The sequence below is a fragment of the Solanum stenotomum genome, chromosome 9 (assembly GCF_019186545.1).
Source record: "Solanum stenotomum isolate F172 chromosome 9, ASM1918654v1, whole genome shotgun sequence".
Lineage (NCBI taxonomy): Eukaryota > Viridiplantae > Streptophyta > Magnoliopsida > Solanales > Solanaceae > Solanum > Solanum stenotomum.
In genome coordinates, this window is record NC_064290.1 from 25,770,937 (window position 1) to 25,793,728 (window position 22,792).

The following is a 22,792-nucleotide window of genomic DNA, read 5'->3' on the forward strand; positions in this document are numbered from 1 at the left end:
CCCAATCTGAGTTTGACTCGTTTGAAATGATTTATGTCAAGGATATACCACAACAAACTGAAGGAAACTTGTAAGTTTTATTATGGTTATTTTTATTTCTATTGTTATTGTTAATTTTATACTGACCATAAAATTTGATGTGTTTTATTTTCAGCGATTGTGGACTATATGTTGCTGCTTATGCAGACCATATCAGTAATGGAAATGGGGTTCCAAATTCCTTCGATTCAGAGTTCACACGTATTCAATATGCTGCATTATTATGGAATTATGAAATGCAAAAGATCCAAGCCGATGCAACTAGTGACAACGAGGCACCAGAAAGACCAATCAGGATTCACAGGGATTGCGATAGCAGTGAAAGGATCACAATTACTTAGAACAGTAGTACTAAATTTTTGTTTTCTTTTGTATATGCAAATGACATGCATAATAACCTTGAATGTTTTGAACTTCCCAGTTTTTTTATTGTAATACACTTGTTTGATCATTTATGTCTTTTACTTCTTTGTTTTTTTTTGTTAATTTCATTATATATGCAGTTTAACACTTTAATAATTATACAAACCAACTTATACAATGTATATTTATATATTAAATGTATAAATCTAGGAGGAGTATGTTTTATGTTGAGTATATATATATATATATATATATACATTGTTAGGCTTATACAATCGGTCATAAAGTATAAATATACAAACCACTTAAATAACAACGTATAGTTATACATTAACTGTATAAATCTAGCAAGCTTATACAATCGTTCATAAAGTATAAATATAGAAATCACTTAAATAACAATGTATTTTATACATTAACTGTATAAATCTAGCCAACTTATACAATCGTTCATAAAGTATAAATATAGAGTGTACATATACATTTTCTGTTCAAAAAGAGGAAAATATTTCAATATAACAAATACACATATAATTATTTGTACTAGCATAAATACAAAGAGAATAATATGTTCAATATAACTTATACATATATAATTTCTGTATATGATGGACCATATATACGACAACGATAACTCATACTATATACAAGAGCATGAATACAAAAAAAAGAACAAAAATGCTCACTGTTAATAGGACATAACAAATTTATTCCATCATCACCATGCCAACTCATATAATTTTAAACACAAAATCAGTTGCGAATAACATTGAAGTATCTATAAAATTCAATATTACACTCCAATATAATCGAAAGAGCTCATTAAACTTCTTGAGGCCTGTTTCTACATGACCGCCTATTGTGACCTGCAACTCCACATATGCTACATGTATGCTTCCCTTTGAGACCAAGCAATTCACGTGTTGTTTTTGCACGAGGTTTCTTTTTTGGCCTTCATAGAAGTCTTTTGAATTTTGGAGGCCGAACTTTATCATACATTATGTATTCAGGTATCACCCATTCTGCTACATCAGGCAATGGATAAATCGGTATCTCATAAATCTTCAAAACTGTCATTGGTTTATACAAATCCGAGCAATATTCATCAACTACTAGACCTTTTTGCTCAGCACCGCCCAAGCATGTTCACATGGTATTTCTTCGTATTGAAACTTTCCACAATTGCATGTTTTGTTCTTTAAACAGACCACAAAACTCCTACCATCATCAGTCACATTATGTATATATTCAGTCAACGGCACAACCTGTTTCATACAAACAGATTTATGTATATGTATAAGTTTATACAATTGTATATGTATTAATTCTAACTGTGTGCATAACTATCTTTATACAATTTTAAAGCAATTAATTATTGATTAATCAATATTAGATATACATAAAACATATCCCCATTCGTATGCTCATTGCTTCATTTTCGACCAGTATATTCTGAAGTTTTTCAATCAACGGAGTAAATGTGCATGCTGCCTTGTGTTTGTTGTCATGATTCCATCTCCCAAACATCAGTCTAACCTCTTCCAGAAAATTAAAAATTAGCAATTCCCTCGCAGACACTAGTGCAGTATTTATACTCTCTACAATATTAGACATCATAGCCCATCCCCGATGAGTTTCTGCATGACACCTAGACCACTTATCATATCCAGTCAACTCCAAATATTCTTTAACACCTACATCAACCTTTTCTACGGTATTCAGTAGCCTATCAAACTCAAGTTTATATCACGTCTTTGTCATTGTATAAAATACAGGACATAGCTCCTTGGAGGACTTTCTAAATTTCTTTTCAACATTACCCCACAAGTGCCACATACAAGCATAATGCGGCACATTATTATACACTATTGTCACTGCCTTTATAATGATCTCATTTCTATCAGAGATAACACACGTATTACTCCTTTCCCCATAAGCCTCCCTTAGTTGTACAAAGAACCAAGTCCAAGCGATGTCATTTTCCGAATCAATGATACCATAGGCCAGTGGGAAGTTATGTCCTACATTTTATTTATATACAAATTAACATAAAATAAAAAATATACATTCAAAAACACACTGAAACATACCTGCTCCATCCATTGTACTTGCAACCACAAACGTCCCATTATACGGTCCTCTTATGTGACTTCCATCAACAACAATTATAGGCCTGCAATGATCAAAGCCTTGTATGAAACTATTCAATGCAACAAAAAGATATAAGAACTCATTTTTGTCGGTTTTCTTCAGACGTATATGTGAGCCTGGATATGTAATATCCATCATATACAAATATGCAGGAAGTTTGTTGTAAGAAGCAGAAGAGGTGCCCCTCAAGGAAATCAAAGCCTTCCCTTTAGCCCTCCAAGCCAACGAGTAATTAATATCAACTCCGAAATATATTTTCATATCACTTCGAATATCAGAAGGTGTATATTTTCTCTTGTGATTAACAAGCTTAGACTTGGCAATCCCACCAATCAACATGCTTGTTGCATGTTTTTATGAATATAATTTATCCTTCAAAGGACAAACAAGTATGATCTGTATTAAATGCTCGGATCCTAAACATTCCAGACTTGTTGATATTTGATGCTTTCAATAACCACTCACATTCATCAGAAATACATTCCAGTGTATAACTACATCAGATAATAGAGCATAACACATCAATATACGAATAATTAAAACAAAATATACAGTTATGTATCTGTATGTACAAACTATTTACCTGATTGCATTTGGCCTCACTGTCCTATATTGAAATCTCTTTTCAATTGCATATCTTTCCATCACAGATTTCAAAGTGGCTTTGTCCTTATACACTTGGTCAACCTCCATGTACTTATTACATGGATCTGAAATGACTCCATCGTAGCTCCCTGACCCCAAAACACAAAGCGACTCTATCAATTCACCAATTGTCATCTGCCTAGTCTCAAATTCAGCAATACCATCTATACAAATAGATCTAACCATACCCTTCTCCTGATTTGAACTTTCACACAGTTCAGTGGTATTGTTACTATTATCCAGTATGCTTATACAAATTGGATTCTTGTTGAAGTCATTTGCAGCCTTTTTAAGCATGATATACACTCTAACACCCATGTCGTTGTGAATCAACATTGGTGTGTTGCTCTCTTCAACCTTATACTCAATTTTTAGCTTAATCACATTCATATCAACCCCGAGTTGCATTGCAATAACATTATACAACTCCTTATACGATGAACTTTCTTTAGAAATCACCCCATCGATTGCATAATCAACGTAACAATTGTCACTGTCCCATCTACCAAAATGCATAATCAACACAACTAATGAAGCCATTTTTAGAATTTCTGTATAAAAAATCAAATTATATATACATACACATTTAGATGATTGAGAATCGCAACAACAAAAAGAACATATACTTATACAAATTATAGCGAATTCAGTTTTTTTGTTATATACATATTCCCAAAATATACACTTATATAAACAATTATATACACAAATTAAAGCTTTATACAAATATACAATTGACAAACCTAAAATAATTGACATATACATATACCTATTATATATAAATATACATAGTCAAATATCCAAAATAAGGAAAAACCTACACTGTATAAATATACAAATTCGAATAAACTAGAACGAATTTAGTTTTTTCATATTCTTATACAACTCACAACAACACTAATAGGTATATGTATATAACTTACAACGAATTCAATTTTTCATTTATATACATATTATCAATATACACTTATATAAACGATTATATACACAAATTAAAGCTTTTTATACAAATATACAATTTACAAAATTATATAAAAATATACAAAATCATATATCCAAAATAATGATGAAGCTGCACTGTATAATTAAATATACAAATTCGAAACAAATAGTCAACAATTTCATATACGAATTATACATCTTACTGAATCATGTCAAAACACCTATACGTATAATTTCTTAACAAATCATAATACAATTTCATCTTCATTCATAGTTTCGACACCAAATATACAAATCCGAAACAAAAATATTACTGTAAAAAAAGCGAATCTCCGATCAAAAATTCAAAACAATCAACAATTTCATCCAGAGTTCAAATTAACTATACAAATCATAAGTGTTAAACTCTATTACGAACACAATATTCACCTCTGAATCTACATTCAATTGAAATTGATGAAAGTTTAAAACGAAATCTGATTTTGAATACACGCTGAACACCAATTTCAACCAGAGAAAAACAAAATTAGAATATTTTTTCATCATGAAATTACCTTTTGTTGTTATCTCTAAAATCAACATGATCTCGATTGTTTGTATAGTACCGTCAACATCTTGATCGATTTTCTAAATTGAGTTACAATGGAGTTCTTACTGTTGAAGAAGACGTAGAAGGAAGGAAATTCGATTGAAACATAATGTGCGTGACTTCAACGATTTTTTTCCTTTTTTTCTAACCGAAATTACCATCTTTTTATTTAATTTTTTGAAAAATCAAATGTATATTAAAATGAAGGAATACCGAGATATATACAGAAAGACAGCTTCATAGCAAACACAAATTTTGCTATGGAGTGCAATTATATAAACTATAGCCATAACATACAATTATGAATTTTATATTTGCTATACATAAAATTCTCTTATTAATACTCTATTTTATTTTTATTTTTTAATTAATTTTTATTTGGCCCACGGGCCGATCCTATCCATATTTCTCAAGCCCCACAAATCGGCAGAATTATTCAGATCGGGCTAAAAAATCCTTTACTTAAATGAATTCCAAAAATTATAACTTAGCCCTATCAAATTACGGATTAGATCAGGCCGGCCCAACGGGCCTACCCCATATTGACGGCTCTAATGAAAAGCGAAGATATGGGCTCCACTCTCCAGCATGAGCACCCACCCCATTTTTTTTTGACGAGAGGGAGTTGCTTGAATGGTAAGCATCCCTCACTTTCAATCTGAATGTTGCGAATTCGAATCACCAAGGGAGCAAAAAGAGGTGGAAACTCCTAGGGAGGGTTAAAAAAAAAAAAAAAAAACTAGTTTTTCTCCAAGCGTCTCATTAATAAAAAGGGCTGGTGGAGTGAGAGGAGAAAATAGAGTGGCGGAGTGAGTGTTCCACTCCCCTCTTATGCTTTAATTCACCGTCTCCTCACCGAATCATATGATGCAGCGGCAGCAAAGGCTAAGGCAAAGTCGGAGCCCGGCATGGGATAATCTACCCAGCACAGCTCTTGTTATTATATTCTCCAAATCCTCCCTCAAAGATCGTATATACAACCTCCCTTTGGTATGCAAATCCTGGGCTAATACCTCTCATCACCCTCACTGTTGGGTCTCTTTTACTGTCGCTCCTCCTGTTGATGCCTTTGTAAAATCTTCAGCAGCTTTTCTAGACCCTTTTGATGGTAGACGCAGCACCGATCCCCAAATTGGCATTCATGCCTTTCAGTCTCTTATCAGTAAAGCTGCTGGCGGATCCGCCTTGACCTCTCTCTATTTTTACCCTTTCCTCACTTCTCTTGATGGCTCTTCCAATGACGATGCCCTTCTTAAACTCATCGCTACATCGTAAGCGCCCTCTCTCTCTCTCTCCATTTTACAATTATTGCTGAATTTCCTCAATTAATGTTGTGTTGTTATTTTTCCATAGCTGCCCCAATTTGAAAAACCTATCATTTCATGGATCCTTCAATGCCTCTGAAGAAGTTTTATTTCAAGCAGTACGGAGCTGTCCAAATCTGGAGCTTGTGGACTTTTCTGATTCACCATACTTTATCCCTGCGATTTTACAAGAGATGGAGATTCACTGTCCTAATATTAGAGGCATTAGACGAAACGGATTTGTGCAACCTTTTCTCTCATCAACCCTCATAAAATGCTTCCCAGGTTTGAAGCTTCTAAACCTTTCTGATTCAAGCATTGGTGACAGAGACTTGCTCACCCTTGTCACTGGTAATTCTAGACTTGAATATTTGGATATTATGCGCTGCCAAAGCTTGATGCTCTACATGCACATAATTAAGGGAGCTCATCGTCGAATTGCTGAAATTCACTATGATTGAGTTTCCAACTCTGCTGGTATCTTGCCTAATTTGGATCCTATTGCTATTGTACTGCATAATCAGGGTTGAACGTATTTAACAGATTTGTATTCTGTTGATTAACAACAAGTTGGTGACCATGTACTATTTACTGTTATTTGCTAAATAGATTGTTAACTTGTAGCTTAAACATTTTGCATTAGGCAGCATGAATGTGAGGAACTGGTTAGGAATTGAACATGCTGGCTATAGTATTTTATTTCAATTCCATCCCCAAGTGTTAGCATTCAAACATGTAGACTTGAAAGTTGGCAGAAGCCTATTTTGTGAAAGGCGATCGCCTCGTCACCGATGGTGAGAGGCGAGGCGTGGCGACCCTTCATCGCCTTTTAGCTTTGTGGCGAGGCGATCTTCAAAAGGCGACGCCATGGAGAGAAAGGCGAGGCAAGAAAGCCGTCGACTTTTGTATTTTCTTAAAAAAGACAACCAATCTAGGATTTTAAAAGGTAATTTTAGGGGTTTCTTGTCAAATTTGCTCAGTTACACTCTTAGACTTAAAAAGGTAATTTTAGGGGTTTCTTTTCAAATTTGCACAGTTACACTCTTAGATTGCGACTGCAATTCCAACCAGTTGACTCGAGTAGACTTCTCCGGCATTCAGCCAAACTTTTCTGGCAACTCCAAAGTCCAACCAATTCATATTTCTTCTTTTCTTCTTCAGATTTCTTCGTCCTTTGTTTCTTTTTCCAGCTTCTTCTCCAGACTTCAGTGTTACTTCTACCTCTATTTTTATCTCACTGTTTTGACTTTTGTTCTTTTATTTTTTTCTCATTCAAGTTCTAGACTTTTAGTATGGTCTATCTATTTTTAGTTTTTGAATTGAAATATTTACTAATATATTATTGCTATTGTGATTTTGATTATTTACATATGCAATTAAATATTTTAATTTTTTGTATTTATTGGAGCCGCACTTCAAAAAGGTGAGCGCCTCGCCGTTCGTCTTGTGGCGAGGCAGACCCTTGTCGCCTTTTGTCGCGTTTCGCCATCGAAAACATTGCGGCGGGCTAGAAGTTTAGACACTGAAACCTGTTGAAGTTTGAGGTTGAAATAAATCATTAGAATATTGAAATTGTCCTGCCAGATTTCGTCTAGCAAGGACAGTAGCCTAACCCTTGTGCTTTGATTTTTTCATCAACAACTGTTGAAGATCATGTTTTACTTTTGCTTTGGTACTTGAAAAGAATGCTAATGACATTCACAAATATAAGTGGACAGTGATAATAGAATGATTTTAACCTTGAACGTTCTGTCTCTCTTGGGATTTTCTTTCTCTTCAATATCCCGGCTTTAGATATTAGTGTTTTCTTTAGTGTAATGATATCTTGAACCTTCTTAACTGGATTAAATGTTTCTCACTGATAATTTGTATTCAATAGCTCTCTTGCACAAGTTGTTTACGAATAATCAACAGTGATCGTTTTCAGATACTCTCTGGGCCGAGAAATTGTTAGATCGTTTGCTTGTTGACACTTTGTACCTATCTTGTAGAGTCATCTCACGTTCAATACACCACTGGCCTTCCTTCTCATTTGTTATCTATTCTAATTTAGTTTTGAAAAGTGTTTGAATAGTGGCGTCTCTCATCCTCTTTAGGTCAGTTGGAGATAGCAGTTGGTTGCTAAGACATGTTTTCCCTTTGACAGTTGCTACGAGTCTCAACCATGTTATTGTTGCTATTAGATGCATTTGGCAGTTCACCGTTAATACGATTTCATATACAATACTGCCAATTTTTATTTCTTTTGCTTTGCCATCGGATGCTGCATGGCTTTCTTTGAATCACCTAGAAGTTGTATACTGTCATTGCCCGTTTGGATTGGCTTATTTCTAGTGCTAAGCCAAAATAGCTTTTAAGTAGTTTTGAAACGTTTGGGTAAAGTTAAAAAGTGCTTATAAGCACTTACTTTAAAGCCAAAATATAATAAATTAAGCCAAAAATACAAGTTAGAAATCCTAACTTATGGCTTTTGACTTATAAGTCATAATCCAAACAGGTCCCGCACCTGGCAAACCTCAGCAAACTATATTAGCCTTCACATTAAATGATTATCATTCTCTCTTCTGGCAGAATGAATTAGATTATCTTTCATAGTTGGAAACTGGGAAATCTGTTCTCTTTAGCAGTTCAATCTATTCTTATTTGCTGTATCCTATTTTACACCATGCATGGTTTCATAAAATAGAGTGCCAGCCAGTGCCAAACAAAAGAAATCTCTCAAAGCATAACAGCTAGTAGTAATTTAACTGTTGTAATCAAGACAGCGACAGTTAATGATTACAATATTCACTAAATTGAAAAGTGTCTCCAGTTACATAACAATTAGACGTTCTGAGTGATCCTGCCAGAAATGGCAAAACTATCAGTCTATGGGATGTTCGTGTAGGCTTCTCATTTTCTGGGTACATCTACTATTGTCTCATCTTCATCCCACCCAAAATTTGTGTCTCAGCTGCTGCCCTTTCAATGTCGTTACCGTCTTGAGGTGAGAGGAATCACCTTTATCATTGCACTGGGAATAACAGCTATCAACTGCATACACGGAAAACACCCGTGTTACAAGTTGAATACACATGAAAACTGATTCTCCTCCGTTTTGATTTGTTTGTCTTATTTTGACATGACAGGAAGTTTAATATATATATATATATATATATATTTTTTTTTTTTTTTATTTTTTTTTAATCTTGTGGTCTAAAATTTAAGACATGTCAAATGTAGCAAAATGTCATTTGGATATCTTAAACATGTTATGTGGAAAGTTTAAATTAAAGAATTGCTAAAAGAGAAAGAGACATTTTCTTTAAATGGATGGAGTAGAAGATTGCATCCAGTTAACTGATCCTCATCAATCAATAATTTCCATAATAAGTTCCATAGATATAATACTTACCCAAGCAAGGCCAATGCACAAGATGGTAAAACCAGGATATCGGAAAGGAGGTTTTTCTGAAAGGAATAAGGCCGCAAAACAAAAAGTTGCAAGTGTTAGCTTTATGGGGATAGAGAAATACTTTGGTATGGCATAAATATCAATTCGACTTACCGGTAAGAGGACTATATATGAAGGGGGAGAGGATGTTAGCTATGGAACTTATGCTTGAAATGCACCCTTGAGCAATTCCCTAGTAGAAGAATGAGAAACATCGTACTTGTCAGAAAGCGCTTTTTTTACTATTTTAAGTTTGATGCTGGAAGCTTTTTGTATTTCAGGCATTAATCAGTCAAATTCTAAGAATAGAGCGACTAGTCACCTGTTCACTAGGCCCAATTTGTTTTGAGACAGTGCTTTGAATCTGCAGTTAATAAACATCCATCAATGGTCATAGACTCATAGGAGTAGAGGAATGAAAAAAGAAAATATTGAAAATAAATCTGAGAAAACTCACAGAGGGTTTCACGAGGGAGGTGAAAATAGGCAACAATGCAGCAGTATAAGGAATCTGAAAATCAGGGAGTTAAATGCACTTGAAGCATAAAGACAGAAAGAAAATTCAAGCTCAATGTTTTAGAATTTACCCAATTTTTTCGTGCTACACCGTCAATAAGAAGCTGCAGATTTAGGTAAAAATTAGTCGTTTGCTCTCGTCTAAAGAGGAGAGATCATATCAAATCCAATCAAATGCTGACATGGTTAGTGTTCCGTACGAGGATTAGTTGTAATCAAAAACTCCTGGAAAAGCACATTTTAAGTGTTCACAGACATTTGTAAATCCAGCAATCAGTCCTAAGCATAGCAGAACCTCCTCTCCTATAAGAGGAGCCAACATAGGCATGAGGAGCAACTGCATGATTTGAAAAATTAATATATGAAATATAACCATGAGGAAGAAAATATAAGTTTCTCCGATCCATAGCAAAAAGTACCTGAGAAGGTGCTGAGCAAATGTTGGCTATAAGCATCACATCAGCAAAGTTATCTTTTTTGAAATGAAATCGAGCCTTTAAGAAGTGCTGCAGGGAAATATTTAAAGACACTATCAAGTTAACCATATAGTTGAAAGAAGTAAAATTGGCCTTCCAAAAGCCCCCCCTGCTTCATACTATCATGTATCGATACTCCAGCTTCTCTCAAGATGAACCAGTTTTCGACATGCCAAAATTTTACAGCAAGGACTTATTTTATTCTAAATATGATCGATGGTTAATACGTACTTAGTTGTCATCAATGAATGCCCAATTAACACTTGAAAAAGGGAAAAAAAAAGTACCTGAAATGGAGCTTGTTCTCCTCTTTCTGCTAGGCTATTCAAGAAAGCAACAGATGCTGCAAGAGAAAAAGTAGGACTGCAACACGACATCAAAAATTGTCATCATATCTCTTCTTTTGTTAGAAAATTTGATGATAAAATAGCTCTTGTACCATCTACTTACCTCTTCCTAAGAAAGCAAATGATATCCTTGAGGGATGGAACTTTCTTGAACACCTTTATATTCTTTGTAGTCTCACAATCCAATTCAGTATCTTCCATTTCATTATTTCTCAAAATTGGCTGGTCCTCAATAGAATACTCTTTAACGCGAGTTGTATCCTCTAGAAAAATTTGCATGTATACAGCAGCAATTGTTGATGCAATTGTTGCTACCTTCATCAATAAAGAAGATCATAAATAGAACAAAACTAGATCAGTCAAAAGCTAAAATTCAGAGAAGAACCAGAAATATCTGAGAAGTAGAGAGGAAGTGATCAGCTAAGGTTCCACAGACAAATGCAGCAGATCCAACACCAGCCAAAATTCCGATTGCGGAGGCACGCTTTGCCTGTGACATATGGTCTGCCTGAAAACACAGAGGTTGAACAAAATGTTATTAATAATTGCATTTATTTTTAGTACTATATATTGTTTATGTGGATAAAGTATAAGAATATAGGGTGTAAATAGATTATGAGGCAAAGTGATGTAAAAAGAGAATGTATTGGAGAACAATAATTACCACAAAAGCAAGGGCCACACACTGAATACCACCATCACATATCATGCCAGTGAGTGTCCTCAACACATAGTAGACATAGTAAAATTTCTTGGTCCTCCTATATGCCAATATGACTGTCAAATGTGACTTCCATCAGTTAGTACTTCTTTTTTCTTTAAAATGAGAGGAGTATTGAAAACAATCCTAAACTTGATTCTGAACTATTGTCAGCCTTAAAAATACCAATTTACTAGACTAATTGAGCTTAAACCAAATTGAAATAACTAGGAAGAAGTTAAGAATTGGAAATAGTGATTTTTTTTTTTGAAATAATGAAAATCTGGAAATTTGTTCAAGTTAATTTAAGAATGAGTTTTTGTCAATTTCAAATGACCATAACTCCTAACTCAGGATCATTTAGGTGTGTTTCCAGATACCGTAGGAAAGATCGTTGAATTATATTTCCAACGCCGCCGAGTATGTGTGATTCCGAGTTTGTATGAGTGAGATATGTCCTTTGGAAGTTGGGTTGTTTGGTTAAGGAAAGTCCAATCCGGATTTGGAAGGGTAGTTTGGTCTTTTCCATACCCAACTTAATTAATTTGTTTTAGGTAATATTTCTAAGGGTCTAAACTGAAATTGGTCAGTTTACACTTTTGAAATTAGAGTTAGGGTTTTTGGAGAAAGAACGCAAGAAAAGAGAAAAGACGAGAAAGGATAAGAAAGTTCAAAATTCGTCGATTTCTTGGAGATTTGCGTGTGGATTTCATAAAGGGGTGATCCCTACGAGGTATGTGAGATCACATAGCATTGGGTTAGTTCACCCACACGCCAATCATGATTCAATTCAACCAAGTTATATAGTTTTGAAAGTAAATCCTATGAGTTCTTGAAAATAATTCGATTGAAATCTTGTGAGTTCTTGTTGTTGAAGTTTCTTGAGTTTGATTCATGATTTTAGTTGTGATTTTGAGTAGACTCTGATGTATTCTGATGGTTTAGTCGATTCTAAATGTTTGGGAAAAGAACCATTGGAGTTTATAGGGTTTAGAGTTGAAAAACGAGCAAGAAAAATCGTTATGCACCTGGGGAAATGGGTGGGGAGCCGCGCCAGCTAGCGCGCCCCAAAAGGTTCTCTGAAGTTTCACCCTTGGGGTTCCGCGCCAGCCAGCACACCCAAGGTCCATCTCTGAATGTTACCCTCTGGCACCCCACGCTTCTCAGAGCGCCAGGGACGCCAGTTCTTCCCTTTCCTCCCCCAACTTTTCGTACTAGTTCCTTAGCAATGTACCTATGTTTTCTAGTTGATTCCAACACTCTTAGGTACATCTAAACATCATGAAATCATTCATAAACATGATATAATGAACCTTGAATCCATAATTCAATTCAAGGAAAGCTAAGAGTCAAGTAGTTAAGATGCAAGTCAAGAGAAGTTTATAAAGTTTTCAAAAGTTTTTCACAAACATTTTAACTTTGTTTTAAGACTTAAGTTTTAAGTTAAGCAAAGAATAAAGAGTTGAGTTCATTTCTCAAAAAGTTTATATGAGAACTAAGTATTCCCAAAAGTTAAGAAATGTTTTCACATTTGAGCAAGAAAGGGAACATCGATTCCAAAAGAGCTTTTAAGCTAAGTTTTGAGTAATTATCTCAAACCAAAGAAAGAAGTTTGTTTTTAAGAACATAGGAGCTAAGTATATTTTGGGAGTAGTATTGAGCACCGATATGTGGATGCGAGTTCATATTAACTCAAGTCTCCATAAACCATGTAGCCATCATGGGCAGTAAAGGATCATACTTTTTAGATGACTCCTTAAGTTGATTTTTAGCATAGACTAGTGGATCCACTTAGTTAAGGCGTTATATATGACGGCAAAGTATAGGACAGTTCTGGCAGCGTGGGCAAGACGTTGTATCACCACTTAGGCGCATAGTGGTGGTTGTCGGTTAGAGAATCTCCCACAAAAACTATATTACTTTATTATATGAGTAAAGTTGAGTTTGTTATTGCATTTTCTTTAACGAACTAAGTTGTTTTCCACTATTTTAAAAGCTTTCTATATATTGCATATGCTTTATTGCTTTATATTGAGTTAAATTATTCAGGAGTTGAGTGAAGCCAAGGTAAGTGTTCCTTTCTGATTCTTTTCGAGCATATGTTGTGTTTAACATTCCAACTCGCATACTCGTACAATCAATGTACTGATGCCAGTTGGCCTGCATCTTCTTATGATGTAGACACAGGTAACCAGGATTATCACCTAGTGCCTCGTTGATCCAGTTGAGCACTCAGAGTCAGTTGGTGAGCCTCCTTGCATTCCAGAGGACTCCTTTTGCTTTGCGTTCAATATTTCATTGTTAGGATGTTCAGGGGTCTTGTCCCGACATCCCTCTTTGTTTTAGAGGCTTCATAGAAAATTAGTAGTTTAGTTGTCTTTACATTATCATTTCATATGTTAAGACTTGAGTAGCCATTTTGGCCAAGTTGAATGTTGACTTTTAAACATTCTAAGTTATTTTATTTAACAGTTAAGTAGAGATGCATTGAATCCTTGTATTTATGTTTTTAAGTCTTTCGCTGAGTAAGTAAGCCAGGTTAAGGGTTCTCTTGGGGCCATCAATGGTTCTCGAGTGCCAGCCACGTCTGAGGTGCAGGCTCGGGGCGTGACACTTATGCTAGAAGAAATGTGAGGGATAATGTGTAACAAGAAGCTCCTCCCTAAGCTCCTCCAGTTCTAGTCGATCCTTTGGCCGAGCAAGTTACTAGTGCAGAGTTTAGGGTTGTTTTTCAAGTGTTGGCTCAAGCCGTGATGGCCCAAGCAAATAAGGAGGTTGCGGTTCCTGTGAACCCAAATGTGGGTACGTCGGCATCTAAAGTAAGAGACTTCACTAGAATGAATCATCTGGAGTTTCATGGTTCTAAGGTTGAGGAAGATCCTCAAGAGTTCATTGATGAGGTCTACAAGGTCTTGATGATCATGGGAGTGACGTTGGTGGAAAAGGTGGAGTTGGCCGCTTATCAAATTAAGGGTGTAGCTCAAATTTGGTATAACCAATGGAAAGAAGGGAGACGAGAAGATGCAGGTCCTCCTGATTGGGAGAAGTTTAAAGTCACTTTCCTTGATAGGTTTTTCCCCTTGAGATGAGGGAAGCCAAGGTGTTTGAGTTCATTAACCTTCGACAAGGGAGTGTGAGTATGAGTGTGAGTGTGAGGGGATATGCTCTAAAGTTCACACAATTTTCTAAATATGCTCCAACAACGGTTGCCGATTCAAGAGCAAGGATGAGTAAGTTCGTTTGGGGTGTGTTTGAAATGGTGGTTAAAGAGTGCCGAACGTTATGCTCATTAATGACATAGACGTCTCTCGTCTCATGGTTCATGCACAACAGATTGAAAAGGAGAAACTTAAGGAAAAGTCTAGGGATACAAAGAGGGATAAAACTGTTGATGGTAATTTCTCTCATGCAAGGTCCGATGGACATGGTCATCCCAAATTTTCACAAAGGTTTTTCGGTCAAGGTTCCTCCAATGCTCCTCCTAAGTTCAACAAATAGAGGGTGTCTAACTCTAAGCCTCAAGGAGGTAATGGTAGTGGATCTTCATTGCCCATGTCTACTTGTACTAGGTGTGGAAAGAAGCACAAGGGTAAGTGCCTAGCCGGCAAGGATGGTTGCTTTAGTTGTGGTAAGAGTGGTCATAAAATGAGGGATTTCCCGATGCTTACGGCTAAAGGAAGAGAGGGCAAGAAATCCCTCCCTCTAGCATGATATAAATGTTTTATGCATAGCTATCATACTTGGTACATTGTTTTGTACTAACACATACTTTTACCTACTTTTCCCCAAATGTAAGGTCCGACAATTAGGTTTCTCAGTTTCGTGGCTAGTGGTTGATTACGAGGTTCCCAAGCTTTGGTGAGTCATCATGCTTCAAGGACGCATTTTCATTGTTTCAGTTTACTTCTTGTATTTCAGTTTTTGACATGATGTATGGGCTAGGCCCAATTTCATTCTATTGTACTAGATGGCTAATGAGACAAGTGTTTTAGACTTCTGTTTTTCTTTTATAAAACTATTGGACTTGGACTATTGTCTTATTTCTATTATTCTATTTCTCATGTTATGAATGCTAAGTGGCTTGTATGGGGTCTTTAGGAGTCCTATATGCCATGTTACTTCTAGGGGTACCCCTGGGTCGTGACAGGGTTTCACTTTCACGATGGTCGCGAAAGTGAACTTCCTTTTGCAATCGCTATGGTCAGGCCACCTGGCCCTTTGCTTTTACGATCAACCCTTCACTTTTGTGAAGGTCATGAAAGTGACTAACCCTTCGCGAACGCCAGGTACTACAAATCCCAGGCACCAGAAAAATCAGCCAACACTCAAAACATCAAAATAACCTCAAATTTGTTCGGAATCCCGTACAAACAAACCATATATGCAATTTCACTAAACTCGGTGTTTCAGACTTAACAGAACCATTGAAATATGAATCCGAGGTGTCCTTGACCTGAAAATTATGAAAGTCTCAAGAAATGAACATAACGCATAAAAAGGCTAAATCAAGCTTGAGACCTTTGAAAATTCAACCAAGACCTCACCGAGGCATAAAATCATTCCAGGAATCCATGAAACTCTTAGAATTCTAATCTGAGCATTTGAACCCCAAATTTTAACTAAAGTGAAATGCTAAAATTTCACAAAGTCCCAACTTAGGAGCTCAAATCCTCAAAAAGACTCCAAATCTAAAACTGACAGTTCCATTAGACCAAATTCCACACTCCAGAACTCATGAAATTGACAGAATTCGATTCCAACACTCAAAACTCAAAAAGACACCAAAAACTACTTTTTTAACAAATTTCCTTTCGAAACCAAAAACTTACATAATTCACAACTTTTTACTCAAAGTTTAGAAATGATTCGGGGTCAATATTGGGAGGGGTAAAGTGGTAATTTTAAATTTTTTTCCAAAATGACCTTCTGGGTCATTATAGAAAATATATAATGATAATTGATGGTGGTGATTGTCGGTAGTGATCTATGTTTGTTATGGTAATGATGTTTGATAGCATTGCTTGTAAATAGTGGCTAGTGGTGATGAAAAGTGGTTGCAGTGATGGGCAACAATGGTTTGGTTGAGGATAACAATTGTAAACATTATCTAAAAATATTTTTCAAACAAAATTAAGTCACAGTTAAGGATTCTTTGGACAATAAATTGTCATTAAATAAGCAGTAGGGACAAAAATTAAAGATCATCAATTTGCGGAATAAAAATTAAAGACCGTCAAAATAAGGTAGTCCATGCAAGAACTTGGACTGTAGGACTTTATAACAAACATTATTTATCCAGACCTGTTCGGATCCACAAAGTTATTGTAACATAAAAATCCAACACATTTAGTGATTAAAATATGAATAATTTAAAATTAAGATATCTATTAAGTGCAAATAAATGAGGATTTAGTAATATCGCGTGTATGACCTACAAATTCAGTTATGTAGAAATATGATAGGAAAAGTAATTGTTTTTTACAATATAAATGCACTTGACTGTCTTATATTTTCATAATATTAGGAGTTTTGAATTTAAATAAATAATATTATCAATTTTACATATTTTTACATTTTTATCTAATAAAAGATATTTAACAATTATTGTTTAGTATAATATATTATATATCATCTCAATTATTTATATTTTTATTATTAAGCTAATTCTATCTCTCAAGATTTTAAATGGTAAAAAAAGGAATAAATGAAAAATATAGTGCAAAGATGTGAAAATGACAATAGTAGCACCATCTTCTTAGATTTTATTAGCACATTTTTATGGGTTACTTAGAAAATTAAACTCAAAATTTCAGAACCAGCCGGAAAAATTCCCTTGACTTTTTCCCTCTTTTTCTCAAAGGGCTAAATTATCTCTCCCCAACTCACAAAAATTTAGGGTTTAACATAATCAATTTCCTCTCTTCATCATCTTCTCTATGGAGTAAGTTTTTGTAATCCAAACTGAAAAGGTTAGCAATTTATGATTCTTTTTTTTTTTATCTCTTGTAGAGTTCATATCTAAAATGCTTTGCAATATGCTTGTCAATCTATCCATTATTAAAAGTATTGGGTTATATTTTGGTTCAATTTTTTGTGGGTTCCTTTATTTCGAGGTCTAATTGTTAATCTTATCATGTTAAGAGCCATCATTGTTATTTTTGAAAAGGATTGTGTGCTCTTTAAAAAGAGGGTCTCTAGTAAGAGATTGTATATTTGTATAATATATCTTAGGGTATGAAAGTTTCTATTTTCTAGTTTCAAGATTTCAACTCAAGGGAGAACTTTCTTGCAGACTCATTTGATTCCTTTGGGTAAATACTCATGAACTGAAATCACTAAAGGGGTTGCTTCTATAGGGCATTCTTTTATGAAATATCTGGATTTCTTTGTCAATTAATGAATTACAATATCAATGGACCTTGTCCTGATGGTTGGAGTCTTGGAAAGAAACTTATTCTCATTAGCTGCGAGTCTTTGCAAAGAAAAAGATGCTTTTCAAAGACAATTTCAAAGGTTGGTATACTTTCTTTTCATAATTCGCCTTCAAAAAATTATAGTGAAAAGATTTATGGTTAGAGTGGTATTGGTTGCATGAATTTATCTTGCTTGAAAGTTAAGAAACTTATAAGAGATTGTGTTGGTTGTTTTTATATAGTAAGTTGTGGGGTTATGATAGTCGGAGATATGTTAAAGACAGTAGGGGGGAGAATAATCTTTTAATTGATGATGTGTTAGCAATGTTGGAAATGGTGGAGGAATTAGAATTGAATTTGATATTGGTGGGGGATCTGGTAAATTTGAAGCTAGAATTGTTGAAAGGAATATGACTATATGAATGTTATCCTACGTTTGAATATCACCTCACCATTTAATGAATTCATTGCTACAAGGATCTTGTCCCATTATATTTAAGTTTAGATCACTCGTTTCTCTTTCACGATAATGTATTTGATTTGGTTCGTGAGGGAAATGTATTAGATGTTAGTAACAACAGACGGCTTGAGAAATTAGAGCTTTTAGTCTTGACATTGATAGAGTTTTGAGGGCTAGAGGATTGTTTTGATTGGATAATTTATGTTATTCTAGTGAAGACAAGAAAAATGTATTAACTAAGTTAATCAAACGTTTTAGGTATCATTGTAAAAACTCATTTCTGTCGTTCCTTTTTAAGGGGCATGCAAAGTCCAAAGTGGATAAATAGAAGTGAACAGAGGGAATACTTTCCACCATTTCTTTTGTTTCTTTTACCCTCCCTTGTTTTTTTTCTTATGACTTATCGGTAAATAATTTTGAATTTGTTGTGCACACATACGCGTTGCCTTAGCCTTTTAAATCTGCTGGTTGCACACACACCAATGCTCACCCTTTCAAATCTTCCATTAAATCATCACTGGCTCAAATTCACCACCTCCACAAACCCACCAACCGACAAGAAAAAAGCCCAAAAAATGAACCAAGATATTTTGAAAACAAGTAATTTCTACGCCAAATGGAGGTATACTTTTTCATCAAATGATTTGATTTGTTAACTCCATTGCAGTCCAAAAATATAACTATAAGGAAAGAAAGGTATTAATTTCAAGTCATTTAGTGCCAGAATATTTGAATGCATCGAGTACAAATTTTTTTTTTACAAGAGCCAGTTTCTATGTTAGAATTTATGGGCACACTGCTAATTGACAACTATGACAGTTACACTTACAATATATTTCAAGGGCTCTCAATCGTTAGTGGCAGGAAGTTCACTCTATCATATTTTATGTATGAGTTCTCACGCATAGTTTTAACCATCAATTCGGTAACAATAAAAAAAACTTGAACTATCAAATCACTCAGCCAATTGAAATGATTCAGTTTACCTATATTGACTTATTCTAATCATTAAAATATTTACTCCTTAAAATTTGGTTGTATGTCTATTTCTTCTATTTTTTCTTTTGGTCTGTATTTAGCAATTATCATTTGATATCTCTACATTTTGATAAATTTAAAAAAATTCCAAGTTCTCTGTAGATAAGTGTAGTTCTCTTAGACAAGAACTATTCTTTGACAAACATTAATTAATTAAGGGAAAATTATTATCTTGAGCATACCTATTACTAAATTTATGTTTGGCATCACTTTCTTCCTTGAGAGATTCCCACCCCTACCCCAAAGACAAGTATCATTAGCATTGTGCTAATGCAAAAATTAGATGTTCCGAGCAATTAAGTGTTGTCTTTCTCCTTCAGTAAAAAAAAACTAGAATTGGAGTAGTTCTCTATATCTAAGTCGTGATACATAGAGTGCAAGAAAATGTGACAATAATTGAATAGTAATGTGAAGTTGTAGGTAACGTTCTTCGTCTGTTCTACAAATCAATCATTATTTCATATAGTTCCCTGTTTATTTACTTTGGTCCCTAATAAAATACATTAAAGGAATATAAAATTAGAAAAGGAACAACTCTTTTGAGTTCCCCTCATGTGCATATATTTTGTTTTACATTCACGAAGTAAAGGTAGGATTTGAAAAAAACGTTCCTTCCCTTTTGCACCTTAAGTTGCTAAGCATCCCCTCATTTGATATCTATGATAGGCCTCTATTTTGTTCCATCTTTAATTTTGTCACCAAAAGAATTGTTGTTTTTTCTTATGAAAAGTAAGAAAGCGACATGAACACACTATATGATGAAGGTGTGGATCTTACTTTCATAACAGTATTAAAAATCTACAATTTATCTGTATGTGACAAGCTTTTACTTGATTCAATAGATTCAGATTCTCTTTTTAATAATAGAAGAAGAAAAAGGTAAATTTTGAGAATCTCAACTTTAGCTTTTCTTTTCTAATGGCTTTTCCTGAATTATTGTTGCTTATAGATTATTTCAACTTGATAAATTGATGATCGCTGACAATATGCAATGATTAGAAAAAAATTCATTAAACTTCGATTAATCCTTCGTGTTCTATTATATTTTGAAAATTTTGGTTGCGAGTTGTCACTTGATTTAGTCATCTAGCACTTACTCATCTTTGACTGTGCAATTTTCCATTTTTTTCCTGAATTATACGAGATTGACATAACTTTGTGATGTCTAACTTTTTTATTTTTGGTTATATTACTAACCCTTCATCGTTGCATATAAACTAGATATGTGAAGGTACCTATTTTGTTCATATGCGTAATTTGAACTTTAATCTGAATGAATTGGTGTTTTGATCTACACCTTTGGAATCTAACGGTATTCTATGTAATATGTGAAATTTATAACCAACAGGAATGATTTGAATGATCAAAAGAGAGGCTATTATCTCTTTTATATTCTCTCTGTTTTGTTTTTGAATTTCTTAACTCGGTTGTCTGTTATGATACAACAAAATAAAGCTATATTATCAATTCTTTTAGTTTTTATCTTGAGCCTTACGTGCATATGTGTAAATATCTATATATATTATGTAATTTTTTTTAATTTTAGGTAGTACTTTAAACTGACTATTCTTTTCATCTGTGATTCCTCTAGAACTAGGAAAGGTTGTTGCAAGACTGGAGGAAAAAGTCTTGAAAAAATGAAGAATTATGTGAGTAGCAAGATGAAATAGAGATCTCAAATGGTAAAGGAAGGCCAACTAAGCCAATTCAATAGGAAAAACTATCCAATGAATGGGAAATCATTTTTAGAAATTTTATTTCGCTGCCAAACAAGTGGAAAGAGCTCACATGGGAGGCAAAGATGCAACACTAATTAGGTCTCACATAAGGGTTTTATGCACTTATAAATTTATTATTGATAGTGATTAAATTGAGTTCTTTTCTTTTGGGCTCTACTATTATTCTTCCATCTATTTTCTTTTTGGCGAACTCCTTGGCAATATCTATTTCCATTGATATCTAGTAGTAAGTCCACCCATGGTCTCTTTTGCTTTCTTTTTTGAGATTCCTACTTTCAATTTTTGAAAAAAAAAATAACAAGAATTTATTACCAGAGAAACTAGCAAACTAGAAAATAAATGTCTAGTATATCAGATCAACTACTGACTATTCAAACTACAACTAGGGTTATATATTCATCTCTTCAAGCTTCCTTCCTAAACTCTTCCTCATGGATCCTCTAAAAAAGAAATTTTACAGAATCCTCTAAAGAAGATAACAACTTCGGGATCAAAACTTTTAGCCTGGAAGACAATGTTATACCTCTTAATTAAAATACTGTAAACTTATGCTACCAAAACCATTATGTAAATTGCATCAGATGTCTTTCCTTTTGCATGTATGTACCTATGCCTATTCAAACTCTAAATCCTATTCAAATGCCTATGTAAGCACTCCTTGCTTGTCACGATCCAGACCGTCGTGATTGGCACCCCCACTAACCCTCCGGTGGGAGAACCACTTCTACAACCCAACCAAACAACTAAACCAAAAACTAAAGCATTTAAGTTACGGAAGCAAGTTAAATAGCTAAAGACTGAAGTTCCCATAAACTTCCAAAAGATCTAACAACTAAACAATGCGGAAAATACACCTAACCTGAAAGTCAATGTACTAAAACATCTAAAGTTCAATAAGTCTAGACAAGAAGGGATACAACCCCAAACTAATGAACTAATAACTAACTAGAAAAGTCTAAGTCCGAAATGTCGACATAGACGAAAGGAGAACTCCTGGAAGCTTGGAAGAACTGGCTCACCCTTGAATTCGAACGATGATCACTGATCTTCTAATCGAGGTTTGTCAATAGCCGCTTGAATTGAAGATGCCCTATACTCAACAAAAATAAGAGCAAGTGCCGTATCAGTACACAACCACAGTGTACTGTTAGAATCACACGGCTATCCCACTAAGTGTAACATAAGCAAGTCAATACAACATTACAAACATGCAATATACCGAACATATACAATATCCACAAGTTCAACAATTTACATTTATAACAAGTCATTGGTCCTCTCATGGAACCCAAACCCAAACTTTTAGCATACCGGAATGTGGTACCCTATCCAATGTATATGTCGGAACGTGGCAACCGATCCCATAGTTATGCCGGAACGTGGCAACCAATCCCAATTAGTATACTGGAACGTGGTATCCGATCCAATCAACACACCACAATCACAATCACAAGTACATTCTCAATAATCATGCAATCAAGAAGTGATTCATGGCATATAGTTATTCATCTATCTCATTTACAGCAATTGTGATCAACAATGCAACATTCACACACATACATGTATCATAACAATGCAAGAACAAACATACATCACACAGTCATAGTATCACAGCCATCACCTACCTCGAAACCCTA

General features: G+C 34.5%; 3 protein-coding genes and 2 pseudogenes across 3 annotated transcripts in view; 3 read left to right on the forward strand and 2 right to left on the reverse strand.

The window, feature by feature from the left end:
* The window catches only part of LOC125876728 (uncharacterized), an 854,340-nt gene that overhangs the window by 438,607 nt on the left and 392,941 nt on the right, over positions 1–22,792 (forward strand). The window lies entirely within an intron of this gene.
* LOC125876736 (uncharacterized) lies at positions 1,225–2,019 on the reverse strand (annotated as a pseudogene).
* On the forward strand, positions 5,482–6,711 carry LOC125876735 (putative F-box/LRR-repeat protein 19). The gene is made up of 2 exons (XM_049557975.1): positions 5,482–6,000; positions 6,083–6,711. Exons 1-2 carry the CDS (start codon positions 5,594–5,596, stop codon positions 6,492–6,494), a joined length of 819 nt encoding a protein of 272 aa, XP_049413932.1. The 5' UTR covers positions 5,482–5,593; the 3' UTR covers positions 6,495–6,711.
* Positions 8,721–12,635, reverse strand: LOC125877397 (uncharacterized). Its single transcript, XM_049558702.1, has 13 exons — positions 12,534–12,635; positions 11,470–11,595; positions 11,191–11,313; positions 10,909–11,120; positions 10,746–10,821; positions 10,402–10,488; positions 10,239–10,319; positions 10,054–10,086; positions 9,924–9,977; positions 9,789–9,830; positions 9,581–9,659; positions 9,428–9,498; positions 8,721–9,066 (listed from the first exon to the last, which is right to left on the reverse strand). Exons 1-13 carry the CDS (start codon positions 12,633–12,635, stop codon positions 9,007–9,009), a joined length of 1,146 nt encoding a protein of 381 aa, XP_049414659.1. The 3' UTR covers positions 8,721–9,006.
* LOC125877398 (probable methyltransferase At1g29790) lies at positions 14,259–18,706 on the forward strand (annotated as a pseudogene).

Coding starts and splice junctions, on each gene's coding strand:
- LOC125876735 (XM_049557975.1), top strand. CDS start 5,594: ATGATGCAGCGGCAGCAAAGGCTAAGGCAAAGTCGGAGCCCGGCATGG. Junction 6,001..6,082: donor CTTAAACTCATCGCTACATC/GTAAGCGCCCTC, acceptor ATTTTTCCATAG/CTGCCCCAATTTGAAAAACC.
- LOC125877397 (XM_049558702.1), bottom strand. CDS start 12,635: ATGGACCTTGGGTGTGCTGGCTGGCGCGGAACCCCAAGGGTGAAACTT. Junction 9,831..9,923: donor CCTCCCTCGTGAAACCCTCT/GTGAGTTTTCTC, acceptor TATTAACTGCAG/ATTCAAAGCACTGTCTCAAA. Junction 9,067..9,427: donor TGTGCATTGGCCTTGCTTGG/GTAAGTATTATA, acceptor CCGTGTATGCAG/TTGATAGCTGTTATTCCCAG.